We start from the raw sequence: 15,162 nt of genomic DNA on the forward strand, positions 1-15,162 counted from the left end.
GTCGATGCTCCCCCTGACCTTATTAGGCCGATCTGCAATCCGCAAGATGGTGGCACTACCATGATTCTTATTTCAGTTGCATAACTTTTCCTATAACATCAAGGCTAATTTTTGTATTAGACTCAATTCCATCTTGCAGAGCTCTCTCTTGAACCAGGGGTTTCCACAGATAGCCCTGGAAAAATGCTTTGGGTTAACATATGAGGGACAGATTGTGGCAGCCGACATAGAGCCCTAATATACAAACTCCTGACTGATTATTGTTAATGCATGGTGACATGACACTCAAGGGGACCCTGCTTATTCTTCCAAAAATAGGCTTTGGGTGGAGTACCAAAACAACACCTGTTATATGGCGGCAGCATATTTGCCTCTTTCCTTCAGCTACTAAACCAATAATAAAGATATGGAGAAACACTTTGAAACTTAAACATGTGGCGGAGCTTCAAGGGTTCCATAAACGGAATGTCATTGGGATTTCTACCCTGGGTGAAGTGATGGCTGGCATGGTGCTTAAGCATCAAATGAGCTCCAGGCAAAATAGGGCGTATACAATCAGTGTCCCTTGCTCACTTTGCCAAGGGATTCAAGCTAGCCCTGCTGATGACGGCTGATTAGCCAGAAACCGGTCCCAGGATGCTTGTTTCTGGTCAAGGGAAGACATGGCTTGGCAGTTCGGGCTGGACAGTTCCCATGAGGCACAGGGTCAGCCTGATTTGCATATGGCCGTGTCTGAACTGGGGTTGCGGAGTGAGCTAAAGAACGATGATGGATTAAAGCCAGATCAGTTGACTGGGGAGAAGTGCTTACAATGTTCAACACTCCGTCCATCATCCCTTTTGGTTTTGATTTGAAGTGGCAAATTGTCACAAAGTCTACCTAATAGGAAACAAATACACAAGTAAACTTAACATTGGTAAAACTGAGAACAAGACAGTCATCCTTTTACAATACATAGTGTAGGCCTTTCTTTTTTATAAGGGGGCCTAATCTCAGCTGTCAAAACAGGCATTGTAAAGCGCAAAGCTCATGTCAAAAATGCAAAGAAATACACAAAGAGGGGTTCTAATTCAGCCCATTTTAGCAACTGATCGCTTTGAGTCACTGTCTTTCATCCATTGCTTCTTTGAAGTACCCGTCACATTTTCTATCAGCTAAAAATTTTACATTTTACAGTAGCGATTGACAAAAGAGCCAATTTAGGGACTCAAGCTGCTCTTCACAGCTGTACACCAGAAGAGACTACCACACAACTGAGGCAGGTCTTGCCTAGGCCATCTGCACAGGAGTCAGTGCACCAGGCTGTGTTCCAAGTCCCTGCTGCTGCAGCTTAGTATTTTTTTGTGCAATAATGGTTGGCAAGACGAGCAAGCAGTTGAGTCGATATTTGCCTTCTAACAATGCTCCTCACAGCTGCCCGGTAATTGCTTCTATATTTTGTTACCTTCCGCTTTCAACGTGAAAAGGAAAGGCTCATAATAAACGAAAACCTTCTAGACAAATAGATTCATGGCTAATCAATGCACAGAATAAGGCCACTTTCTGAGTACCAGTGACTGGTAATTCCATGTACATGGTAGGTTCCTGTCACCTGTTTCTTTCAGAACATACATGCAATTCACTCAGAGCCACATTAACCAGTTTCTCAACATTGGCATATTTATCATACTTATAGTAAAAAAAGTAAAAATCCAATAAACTCATAACAATGCAAGCTTATATGTTGAAGCTGTACTCAAGAGTACAGTTGAGTTTGTTGCTATTGTTTCATTACATTTTCTACAACATGTATCCTCAGGGGTCAATCTACTCCAACCTGTCCCGTAGTACTCCAACGCCGGACATTGTAGCGATTTCAGATTATCTTGATTTGTTGCATCTGCCACGCATAGGCGTGAATGAGGCAGAGAACTGGGCGAGGACATTACCCCACAGGAAGTGAGAACGGCCATTAAGCATATGGCTTGCAATGAAAAGGCTGGGAACTGACGGATTTCCGGACGAGTTATTTTCCACCTGCTCGGAAGAACTAGTGCCACAGTTGGCTACCTTGTATATAATCTACCCGATAGCACCAAGGAAGCACTCGTAATCCCAGTTCTGAAACCGGGGAAAACATCACAGGACCATATGCATACAGACCAATGTCAAAGCTAAATATTGATTATAAAATATTGAGTAAGATCCTGGCAGCCAGACTATTGCCCCTCATGCCTAAACTGATCCACCCCGACCAGCTGGGTTTCATCCCGGGCCGGAACACAGCCACAAACATCAGGCAGCACCTGGCTATACTAGACACCGATGAATATGATACGGCCACAGCAGCTGTGTTCGTAATGGATATACTACTTGCTCTTTGTGCTAAGATCAAATCAGGCTCACCGGCCGATCCTCTGAAACCTGATCAATTTAGGAGAATTTTACCTACTATCTCTCCTTCTCTTGTTCAAGTGATAAATAAATCACTTAGTTTAGCGATTGTACCTACGGCATGGAAACAGGCCAGAGTACTGCCATTGCTCAAAAAACCTTCTCTGGATGCTAAAAAAACAGAGAATTTCAGGCCTATCTCTTTGCTCCCCTGGACTGCAAAAATTGTGGAAGCATATATCAACTCCATTCTTTCCGACCATCTGACTAGTAATAATATACTCGACCCCTCGCAAAATGGGTTTCTTGCCTGTCATGGTAAGGAGTCAGCGCTTTTGGCGGTACAGGAACATCTTTGGGCAGCACTGGGCGCAGGACAGACGTCGGCGCTGATCCTTACGGATCTCAGTGCCGCGTTTGATACTGTGTCCCATGCCATCTTGCTGTGCCGGCTGGAAGAGGCAGGCATCAGTGGCCTTGCTTTGAAGTGGCTAGCGTCATTTCTCTCAGATAGGTCTTATCAGGTGACTGCTCCCCCCTTTTTTTCATGGACATTTCCCATCAAGTACGGAGTTCTACAGAGTTCATCGTTGAGCGCTCTGCTCTTTAATTTGTATGTTCAACCTTTGGCTGTTTGAGTGTTTGCAAGTTCACTTTCCCTCCAACTACTTTTTCCCAACTCTGGAAGAAGGTTTATGCCTTTCATTGTCAGGAGTAAATTGGCAACATTTCTCAGATTGGAAACAGATTATAGAAGCATTGTTGAAAACCCTTAAAACATGCAAGTTAGTAGGTTTGCACAGACTCAAAAGGGCATTCTAACCCTGGAACGATTGCTTACCACTACCTTCAGCCCCAGTTTGTAGATCTACGGAAACGTGGCAACATAAAGTGATTGCAAATATTCAATCAATACTATGGTATGAGCCCTGGCATAATCAGAGAGACTATATCAGAGCTCTTATATAATGAGATGCTGCCATAATTTATTGCCGCACTACATGGCACCAAAGGGACAGGTGGATTTTGTTACAGGACAAGTAGATTTATGAAGCAACCAGGCCCCTGAACAAGTAGATATTTTATTAAATTCCTCACCCCTGTTACTGGCTTGTTATTAGCGCCGGGACGCCCCTTGGCTGGGGCAGCTGTCGTGCTCTACAAAATGATTAAATAGAAATAGAAATATAGAGAAGGCATTCAACAGTCTTGAATGGAATTTTCTCTACCAGGTGCTGAGAAACATAGACCTTTGTGGGGGCTTTATGAAGTGGATGAAACTACTATATGTGAACCTAATCAGTGCACATGGGGAAGACTATCTCTTCGAGTCAGAAGGTGGAGCGGGGAACGCGGTAAGGATGTCCCTTGTCTTTCATGCTCTTCGCGTGGGCTATGGAGCCTTTGGCCAGCTGCGCATGAATGGGACGTGACTACCTTGGAATCGCCGTAGGGGGCTCGCACCACCACATCGCCTTATACATGAATCATCTCCTGATATTTCTCCGGGATACAGGAGATCTGAGGGGAGCAAGGGATTGTAGGAATGATCTGGCCTTCTATAGGGCTTGAGGGTAAATTGGCAGAAGTCCTGACTCTTCCCTGCGACGCCCAACAGGGTCCTTCCAAACGAACTAGACCACCTCAAATGGGAACCCAGATGTCTGGCATACCTAGGGGTATATATCCATATCCATATCCATACTAATATTATAAAGAGAGAGCCCAAACCTTTGAGGCGGGTAATCTCAGGAACCACAGCACCAATCACAACACCCAATACAGCATTGGAAAGGGCAGTTGCAGCAGAAGGACATAGGCTATACAGATGCCCACCATATACATTTGAAAGGTAAAAGAACCTTACCAGCAAAGTAGTCCCTTGTAGGCGTGGGCACGGAATGACGACAAAAAAAAAGTGTTCCTTAAACGTGTGCGTTGTGCTGGGGGCGTGAACAAGGCCAATGGGCACGGCAATTGCAATTGGGCGGCACCAAGGGGTGTGGCCAATGGGCGCAACAACCGGCAACAATCGCGCGGCACATCCCCCAAAAAAAACGTGCCTAGAGGGCGTGTGGAAAACAAACGCGTGCGTTTGGCCGGGGGCGTGGCCAAGGCCAATGAGTGCGGCAATTGCGCAGGAGCAAGGGTGTGGCCAATGGGCGCGGCAATTCCCGGGGCTTAGGCGGGGCAGACGCGACTGATCGTGCCTGCGGGGACAATAACTGCACCCGTCCGCCGCGCACCCCCCAGCCATACTAATATGGCGGGGGGTCATTCCGGGATGGATAGCGGGCGGATCACCGCCGGCCTGGGGGGGCCATCTGCCCGCCATCCTAATGGGCCCCTATATTTCTTACCTTCAGATCGATATTCTGGTCGTCGATATTCTTGATTTTGATATTCTGTCCCTACGATATTTACAACTCAATATTACTGTAGCTCAATAGTCTATTTTTAAAACTCGATATTTAGACTGCGCATCTTGGAATTCACCTACCAGATTTATGGCATTTTAGAAACAGCTGGAAAATCTACTGATTTGGGATTTAGTGTTTTAATCACAATAGCCCATCAAACCGAAATCCTTTAAAATACAGTTTAAGCCTATGAATTGCATGTACTGCAACTCGGAGGAGACAGGTTTTTTCTGTGCACACAGCACAAGTACATGATTCTGTTTATGCAAGACATGTCCAATTTTAACACTTTTGTGAATTCTCATGATTATAGTTTTTCGCTCATCACTTCATTATGGAATCATATTATACACATAACATACATACTACAGGCATTATATCTGCAAATACCTCGCTAAGATCTGCTGCCTGTGTCAGAAGACTGTGCTTCAATTCTTCTGCCTTGCTTGCGTGATAGGAATTACTTTGACTCTGGATGACAAATACGATCTCAGCCGCTTCTGTAATGAGAAAGAGAAAATTAAACATTTAGGGAAATAATGTAAAATATCGCCATTCTGGCACGTTTGAGAAAGAAAGGGCACTTTTGACTAGGGCGTTACTTATTGCATAATTCTCTTTGACAAGAAATTATAAATATATCGGTACAATGAACAGAAATCATTTACAGCGACTAAGGGCTTTCAAGATAGATTTGCTAAAAGGGAAATAATAAACTAGGCACTGCTGTGATGTCAAAGTTCCCGCGAAATCAACTGTGCTACAAGCGGCGTGTGCAGTAGTTCTATACTTCCAGAAAACATATATTTTTCATTTTCCAGCTCTGAGTTCAAAAATGCCGAAATGAGTACCAGATAAACGCACACAAGCCACCCCAAAGTGAATCTGTAATACAGAAGGAAATCAGTTCATCTGAAATGTAACTCCGTGTTGATGCATACCATTTTGGAAAGTTTTCTGCAGATTTGTCAAACAAGTACATCAGGACACTTGTGTTTGAACATTCATTCTAAAATACCTCCAAAAGGAGCAGCATTGGCTCTAATTTGGCCACGCAGGTGTTTGTATCATATGTGTGAGAATGGAAGCACTCAACACTTTAATGGTACTACTTCTCAGAGACCAAGAAAGTAAGAGAACTTATGCAAAGAAGGGAGTGCTTATTGAGTCCAATGGAAGGGAGTGCTTATGAAGTCCAATGACTTCATTCAAAAACATTAAAAATTAAATTTATTGCAAAGTCCTCACAAATTAGTTTCACACATAAGAGGCCGTCAGCGGGAAGGCCTCGCATGGATGGGATTCTGCGCTCTAAATTAAATTTGCAGGTCCCACTGGGGATACAGATACTTTGGGGGTCATTAGGATGGCGGGCTATCGGGAAATAGGACCGCCCGCCATAAGGGCGGGGGTCCCGTGGGGGCCATTAGGATGCACCCACCACAGTGGCGGGCACATCCTCCATTCCTGTCATTGTAACGGACGGTGCATGGAACTGCAGGGGGGTACCATAGGTACCCCCCATGTGCACTCCCACCCCCCAGAGTCCCTGGGGGCCCGCAACGGGCCCCTGCAAGCAATTACTGCATGCCTTTCCGTGACGGCAATGCCGCCACGGAAAGGCATGTTTCCGCCCCCATGATAATATGGTAGTGGAGTGGTGTGGCTCACTGGTTAGAGGCGGCAGACCCGAAAGCAGAGAACGGCCCGGGACCAGCGTTCAATTCCCGACGCGGCAGGGTCGTGGACCAGGGTCAGCGGACTCGATAATTCTCGCCTCGGTGCCTACTCTAACCAGGGATCACACTCGGCAACTCTGGGCATTAGCTTGCCTCATCTCTACAACGGCCCCCCACATTCGCCGGGGATGCCTGGTTTCACCTTGGAGATACCCAGTAGGGACCATCTCACAGGGATAGCTAGGACGGGTTCCCCAGCGGTCTACAGCACCACGACGCCTCAGGGCAGCAGTGCGCTTTACAAGACACATACAATACAATATGGTTGGCGGTGTCTGACAGACACCGCCACCATATTAAACTCCTTTCCACCCGGTCAACTTGTTGACCGGGCGGAAGAGCGGTGGACGGTCTTTCCGTAATATGGCGGGGGAAATGGGTGGCGGGCGGGGACGGATCGCCACCACCATGCGGGCGGTGGCGATTCGCCCGAAATCCTAATGGGCCACATAGTGTCTTTTCTTTTCTGGCATATACATTCCAGGAAGAATCACTAGAAACTATTTGAAAAACCCTGATGAAGTCTCACGTTAGGACGAAACGCTTAGGCGTGGCTGCTGTTGTATGTTATAAAGAATAAAGACAATTTAGTTTATAAATCATATCATGGCTCCTGCGTCATATTGGATTTATAAGACGACCTCTTAAGTGTGAAAGCAATTTGGAAGGACTTTGCACTAAATTAAATTTTTTGAATGAACAATCACTGGACTCCCTAAGCACTCCCTTCCTGAATGAATTCATTCTAAAATGCCAACACGACACACTAACATATCCACTTCTTTTAAAATGTAAGGCGCTATGTGGGACTAGTCTGCACCTTATGCATTATGAGCCCAATTACATATATGTCTTCCATAGGGTAAGACTTCTTCCAATCACACAGTAGTTCAACACTTACACATGATTATCACATGAATACAAAACGTCCCACAACAAAAGCTGTAAAAATACACCCATGGGAAATATTCTGATGTTTGTGCAACCAGTTGGCCACAATGCCCATCTTCTCCCCAGTGATGTTGCCTCTTTATGGAGCCATTCAGAATTCTCCTTGCAAACAACTGCATCGTTATTCGCCAATAAGCTAACGGGCAAGGGAGAAACGGGGGCTCAAAAGGGACATGTGTAAATAGACCAAAGTTTAAATATTTGGGCATGCCATTACTCAAAACATCCGGAATCTAAACTTGAAAATTACACCCCGTAGAAGATAAATAACAACATCACTTGCAGAGATCAATAAGTCTCTATCCTTAACAGGCAGAATGAAGACAATTAAAAACAGCTTATTTCCCCTAAGGCAGTATTAATTCCAGTATTTTCTTATACCGGCAACTGTGCATGACAGGACCGCATTAGAGAGCCTCATAACCCAATACATATGGGGTGGTGAAGGCCAAAGTAGAACTAATTGAGTAACTCAGTGCACAATTGTTCTACTTAGGGAAAAATATCCGGGGTATAAATGCGCATGAAGCATGTACTACATTGTTACTTTTCAAGAACAGCAGAGATTTACCCAGAGACCATGACACAAGACCCAATGAGGGAATACTTTAGACTGTTTCACAACTTTCTGAAGCACATACACACACTGAGCTAAAGACAATGGCGGTAATGGTTCCAAGGGCAGATAGACTTGAATAACAGTATGCCAAGGAAGGCATATGGGGGTGGAGTACGCAGGCTCCAAATATTTTGAGGGGGGACAAGTGTGCTTCTTTGAGCAAATGAGAGGGAGAGGCATTGGACCTTGAATGCACACTTTTACAAGTGCTTACAAGCTTGACTACTTACAAGATTTTTAACTGAAAACTTCACAAACTAGTTGTTTGTTTATCGAGTGGTCGGGGGAATGGTACTGGCGCTTTGCACATTTTTTGAATCCTCTGAATGGTTTTAATAATACGCTGTGTTTTAATTGTTGAGTGTGACACCAATTTTTTTTGACGGCTTAGACTGCAGACTGACCTCGCGGTGCCAGCCTGTAGGAGCGGACCGGCCATTTTTAAGGTTCAGCAGTCCAGTTTTTCCTCCTGCCCTAATTTACATAAAGAGCACACTGGCGTAGACGCACTGCGGACGCGCACTGCTGGCATGCCGAAAGCCGTCCACGTACCGGCCGCGCACAGCGCCTGCCATACTACCCGTTTGGGTGAAGGGGCCAATTTTGATCAATTAATTAGTGACTCCAGTGGAGCATTAAGAGAGATTTGTAAGTCGGTGAGTGACAGGATTTGTATACCCCATTTTGAGGAAACGGCGGGCCCTGAGGCTGACTTTGTTATGAAAGCTGCCCTGGTAGGAGGACTGCTTAATATTTGATCTCTACCTAAACATCATGTAGAGATCCAGTTGCTACTTGACGCGCATGGCCTAGACATCCTTTTCATGATTGAAACCTAGACACATTCGGGATCGGAGGTAGAACTAGGCCTGGCCTGTCCTCCCAGTTATAAAATTATACATAAACCTCGAGTTAGAGGACGAGAAGGTGGGGTGGGATTTATATTTAAGGAGGCCCTGGACTTCGTTCAGTTGGACATTGATGAAGTCGACGGCTTTGAATTTATGGGCTTCCACTAAAAGACCCTAAAGGCTGCTTACTGGCTGGCACCATCTGCTATAGACCCCCAGGGGTGGCTGACTCACTCTCTATGCAGGGATTGGTGGATGTTATTTGTAACATGGCCCTTACTCACTCCAACTTGATTATTCTGGGTGATTTTAACCTATGGCTGAACGGAAGCATGGACTCAGGATATAGTAATTTAATCCAGTCTTGTGAGAGCCTGAGCTTAAGCCAATGGATCAATGAAGCCACCCACAAGGGGGGGAATATCCTGGACTTAATCTTCTTAAAGAGCAGGCTTTGGGAGCAGTAACAATTCTTCCGGTTGGCTGGTCCGACCATCATTTGGGCAAATTCCAGATACTGGTGTAGTGTAGTTCCTATATTCCCAATAGGCTCTGCGCATTGGAATAGTATATCCTATAGATTTGACGTAGGACTGAGGTCTACTAAGTCTCTATTGAATATACTAGACTTAATTGTGAGTGCCAGTTAGCTCAGAGGTCACTAGAAACTTTCTCGAATTCACAAGAAGGGATTAGTTTCTGGCAACCGCATAAACATGACAACTTCGTTTCCCAAGAATAAGAAATCTATCTCTAGAGTTGCGGAAACAATAGATAGTTATTTCACTCAGTCAATCGTGCATGGTTCGTTTCACCAGAGGTGCAGAGAAATAGAGAGACGGGTGTTTTCAATAAAAAGGATTTATTGAACAGTCTTCTTTCTCATGCATAAGAAATGAACTGCTACAATCGTAATGTTGGTTGCAAAGTACAATGCGTACAGTACAAAGAGTATTATAAAATAATACTGTAAAAGCATGATATGGTTTCTAAGCCATAAAATACATAGAATACATACATTAATAAATAAAGACTAAAAGTACTCAACTGGTGCTTCTAAAATACGCCTACCCCGGTGTACCTAACCTAAGTCTAGTACGAGGTAAGTGAGGTGTAGCTTAGTTTCAGTATTCTTTTGCCAAGAATCTAATCCAAGAAGGTGCCGAGATTGAAGTAAGGTTGGACATAATAACGTCATCAAAGACTCAGTTCTTTGAAAACTCCATGAGTTCTTGGATAATCAATATTCAAGCAAGGCGAAGTCCCTGACTGCTGAAGGCGGGTTTTTCCAAGAAATCGTTGTGGATTCTCGGAACTAGTGGAAGTAGCCATGCCGTATGTAGACAGCATAGGCTAAGTCTAAATATGGTTATGATTTTAATGCCTATATAAGGATAGGGTGATTTATACCTATATATGGGCATGAATCGGGAAAATTACACTAGGGTCCTAGATTCATATACAACACTGGACCCTAGAAAGGTACGGTCAGCCACCAGGGAGGTAAGGACATTTAGGAGTAGAGACTGGAGGGGACTCTTAAAAAACAAGACTATTTCATCCTCGGTATTCTCCTTTGGTAAGGATTTTAGTAGTGGGGGGTCAGTGGAGGATAACTATACTAACTTCTGTGACAAGATTAATACTATGCATGACCAGATTGCTCCCATAAAGAATCATAATAAGACTGGCAGGCTGTCAGCCGGTTGGTATAATGATCACCTTAAATCCTTAAGATTGATCTGCCGACAGGCAGAGAGGAAATGGAGGAAGTTCTACTCGGATGAGGACAAATCCTTGTGGAAGGCTGCAATAGTGGATTATAGGAAGGGAATTAACTTAGCAAAATCTGAATATTTTGCTAACAATACTTCAAATTCAAAAAATCACTGCAGAACAATTTTTAAAATAGTGAAGGTTATGGCCGTTCCTGAATGCACACAATCCAAAAGCGAGCCAACTCAAGTGTTGTGTGACAGTTTAGCAACCTTTTTCACAGTGAAAATACGTAACATCATTGAGGGTCTGAAGGTGAATAACATCTCCAGGAAAGATGGCCTTACCATGGAAAGGAATGTGTCACGAGACAGAGGAAAGGTAAATGAGGTAGAATCAGACTTTCCGACCTCCTTGAACCATTTCGAACCTTTCTCGGAGGAGATTTATAACAGAATTGCCTTGGGTGTGTCATCAGGTTCCCATTTAGACCCCCTCCCATCTCAAATTTGGAAGGAGTGGGGCTCTGAGCTCCTTCCCATTTTACGTCAGATTTGTAATAGCTCCCTAATGTCGGGAGTTGTACCAGCATGCTGGAAACGGGCTGTGGTCACTCCGCTCGTAAAAAAAGTGGCACTTGACCCGACCTGCGCTGGTAATTATAGACCAATCTCCCTCTTACCTTATCCGATTAAAATCGTCCAACGTCTGGTCAGCAAAACGCTATCTCAGTTCTTGGAATCCAACTCCAGGCTTGACAATGCCCAGTTTGGTTTTCGGCCTGGCCATGGAACTGAGACTGCTCTGGTGACTGTGTTAGATGATCTTCTGATGCAAGCAGACGGGACAATCTGGCATTCTCATTTTGCTTGACCTGTCTGCCGCTTTTGACAGGATCAACCACAACACTCTTTTGACCAGGCTAGAAGAGGTTGGGGTGATGGGGACGGCACTAGAATGGTTCCGGTCCTACTTATCCAACAGGTGTCAGGCGGTTTCTCTTCCACTGTTTCAATCTATATTTGCCGATATCCACTATGGGGTTCCGCAGGGATCTGCGATAAGCCCTATTCTCTTCAATATTTACATGAGACACTTGATTGAAATCATAAAGGCACATGGTGTGAAATTGGTGAATTACGCCGATAACACCCAACTTTTCTTTTCCCTAGAGGGGAATCGGTCAACTTCTCTGTCGAATTTTCATGATTGCATGCTAGAAACTGCCCATTGACTAAGAACCAATTCACTTCAATTCAACTCAGATAAGACTGAAGTCCTATATTGTGCGGCGGGGAAAGTGCCTCCTCCCTTTCCTGATAACTTTTGCCCTTCTTCAGCTGCTTCTACAGTGGTCCTGGTTAAAGCTGTACGTAATTTGGGAGTCTATGGATGCTAACCTTACTTTGGAAATACATGTGAATAAGTTGGTGGGGGTCTGCTTTTCCCTCAGTAGAGCTTTGAGGAAGGTCCTTCCGCTGCTGCCAAAGACAGCCAGAGCATTGGAAGTTGAAAGTGTCATCCTCAGCAGGATGGACTATTGTAATGCCCTACTATTGGAGGCCCGGAAATTCTTAGTTGAACGTCTTTAAAGAGTCCAAACCTTGGCGGCCAAACTGGCACGGATGAAATCACGTTGCTCATCAGGCTCTTTGGCTCTTGCCGAACTTCATTTGTTGCCAATAATGCAGAGGGTTCCGTTTAAGTCTCTCTGCCTGATCTTCAAGGCCCTCCATGTGAGATGGGGCTATTTGAACAGCCAGGTTTTGAGGCCGCTCCTGAATTCTGCGAGGGAGGTGGAATATGAATGGGGAGCTCATTCTGGGCCTTGGCAGCAAGGTGGGTGTTGGGCATCCTCCGGCTCGCATGCGATGGATGCGAGGGATGGTGGCAAGGGCCAGGGAGATAGATCACAGGTGTCTGGTGGGCTGGTGGGGGGTCAGATGAGCACTGGCTCCACGTGGCCAGGGCAATTGTAGGAAGGGTTATTTGGGACGTCCTGGGGAAGCCGAAAATAGACCGCCCCCAAAATGCTTACTTGAGCACACTAACAAGAGCAACTCTTAAGACCTGGGATGAGGTAAATGAGTTACACAAATGGACTAGCCACCCTTCTCCTAACACCCCGATAAACTACATCCCAGCCTTTCCTCCGGCACTACAGCCGGGTCCCTTTGACACATGGAGAGAGGGGGGCTGTCTAACCCTCTCCAACATTTTCCATACCTGGAACATACTTAGAGTTGAGCATTGTCACAGGGATTTTAACCTCCCAAAGATTGAACACTTCCAATACCTACAGCTAAGACATTGGGCACTGCAACCAACCAGCTATGCGGGAGGCAGGGACTAAGGATCTCTTAGCAACAGAACATTTTGTGAGAGGGGCGGGTCGGCCAAAGGGGCTATCACTTTCCTTTACTCTCTACTGTTGCACACAGTGCCCACTCAAATGCCTTGCCATGTGACCTTCTGGGAACGCACCCTGGGTCGAGAAATTCCTGAAAGACAGTGGAAGATGCTCTGGTAAGACATCCCGGAGCACAGTTGCTCTCTTAGCCTCCGTGAGGCCCACTATTAAATACTCTATGATTGGTACTTATACCCCACAAAATTACACAAAATCTTTCCCACTACCTCCGACCTCTCTTGGAAAGGTTGTGGACTCTTAGGTGAATTTCCCCACATTTGGTGGGATTGCCCAATATTCCGGCCCATCTGGGCAGAAATTCTGACGCAAATCAAAGAGAAACAAAAAGTGACAAAAACATACTATAGCTCTGTATGGGAGCTGCGAAAATGTCAATAGCAGCAGCTTGACGGAGAACGGAGGCACCAGCTCCAACTGTGGCATGCACGTTTATGCAGGCAATCATACTGAAAATGATGAGCACTATTTTTAGGGATGATTTTAAAAACTTTGAATATGCTTGGGGTCCACTAGTAAGCTACCTATCTCGGGTACGCCCGCTCTTGTCTTGTCCCTCTAGAGTGCGAGCGCTACAGCTTTTATAGTTCTGATCTGCGGGAACTAACCCACAGGCAAGAGTACTGACAGAATGTACAATAACCTCTTATGTACCTGGTTTAAGTTACTATTCTTTTTGTTTTATTATAGTTTTTATATGTGTTCACATTGAGTTGTAATATAAAGTACAGGGAGGGAGTACGAATGGGGAGGGTTCTGTTCTGGGAGTGTAATCTTTGGGAGGGTTTGTCCTGTCACACTAGCGATATTTCAATAGGACTTTGGATTCAGTACGTACCGTATATACAACAGAAGCTGTGTATAATATTAGATATTGTAAGACTTAATATGGACCAACCCATGTTAAGTATTGCAGATGATGGTGAAATTACACCAAAAAAGAAGAGAGAATGGCCTAAGAGTCAATGAGTAACAGGCCCATAAGGAGATATGATGGCATTATCAGGTGCCTCCCCTTGAACAACTTGGAGATCAACTTTAAACTAGGTGAGATTGTCTTACCCTTTTTTTTGGATTGGATATACCACTTTGGGTTGGGTCTTCTCAGGGTTCCTACACTTTCCCTCCCTTTGACCATTTTATGGAGTTTTCCATTAGGCAGCTCAGTATTATTACTTAAATATCTTGTCCCTTGTTGGGGTTCTAGTTGATAACTGAGACTGCCCTCTCCTGGGAACAATTACCCTTAAATGTATTTTCCTCTGTACGGGGAGACTACTGGCTGTCATATGTACCTTTCTCCATTTGATATTTTTTATATATTTTTACCGCCTACAAACTGGGGACCTCAAAGATTAGGAAGGATTTCCTATAGCCATAATTGAGGAACCTTTTTTTAAATTAACGTAGTTTGTCTGGGGATACAAACAGTATGAGGCAGCGTGCTAGGCACGATCCCTACATCGTGAGAATTCCCTGAAGATGGAGGATACTGCATATTAGATCACTGCTTTCTCTGCCTTTCAAGATGCACTGTGGCTGGAGTTCCATCTACTGGCCTGATAAGCGAAGACAAAATTATGTTCACTTTATGGATTTCCAAGTTGACTTACTTCAAATACTTTTTTTATGATAACTGGTTGAAATTCATCACAACCAAGGTTTCCAGGATCCCTTGCCAGGTCTTCTGCATCAGCAAGACGACATTCAGTAATGATAAAGAAGATGAAGGATGAATATTTAAAGTGTTCACTGAGGAAACAAGATTGGTCAACAGCTCCTATGGGAGAAGGGTGGGAAGAGTCTGCTAGTCCTGATTGGGGGGATGGGGGAGAGTAACTTTACTGAAGGGGCCGAGGATGACATAGTAATTGATTGAGCAGAATGGTTAAAACATGAAGAGGATGATAGTTAGGCCACCCCCGCCGGGATGTGATAGATCCCCCAAAATGACCCCACGATTCACAATTGAAGGCCCCTTGTCTTTCAGTTATGTCCTAACTAGCCCTATGTTCCTTAGACTGAAAGTCTGTCTTGACTTTAAAATGCTTTGTGATGAAAATCT

At 44.8% G+C, this 15,162-nt stretch overlaps 1 protein-coding gene across 2 annotated transcripts in view; it reads right to left on the reverse strand.

Moving 5' to 3' along the window:
* Positions 1-15,162, reverse strand: part of B3GLCT (beta 3-glucosyltransferase) — a 1,059,223-nt gene that overhangs the window by 978,427 nt on the left and 65,634 nt on the right. For both annotated transcript variants that reach the window (XM_086935136.1, XM_086935137.1), the window contains exon 4: positions 5,184-5,293. In XM_086935136.1, coding sequence (XP_086791262.1) covers positions 5,184-5,293 — 110 coding nt within the window. The remainder of the gene's footprint in view (positions 1-5,183; positions 5,294-15,162) is intronic.

Source organism: Lissotriton vulgaris, chromosome 8, assembly GCF_964263255.1.
Source record: "Lissotriton vulgaris chromosome 8, aLisVul1.2, whole genome shotgun sequence".
NCBI lineage: Eukaryota > Metazoa > Chordata > Amphibia > Caudata > Salamandridae > Lissotriton > Lissotriton vulgaris.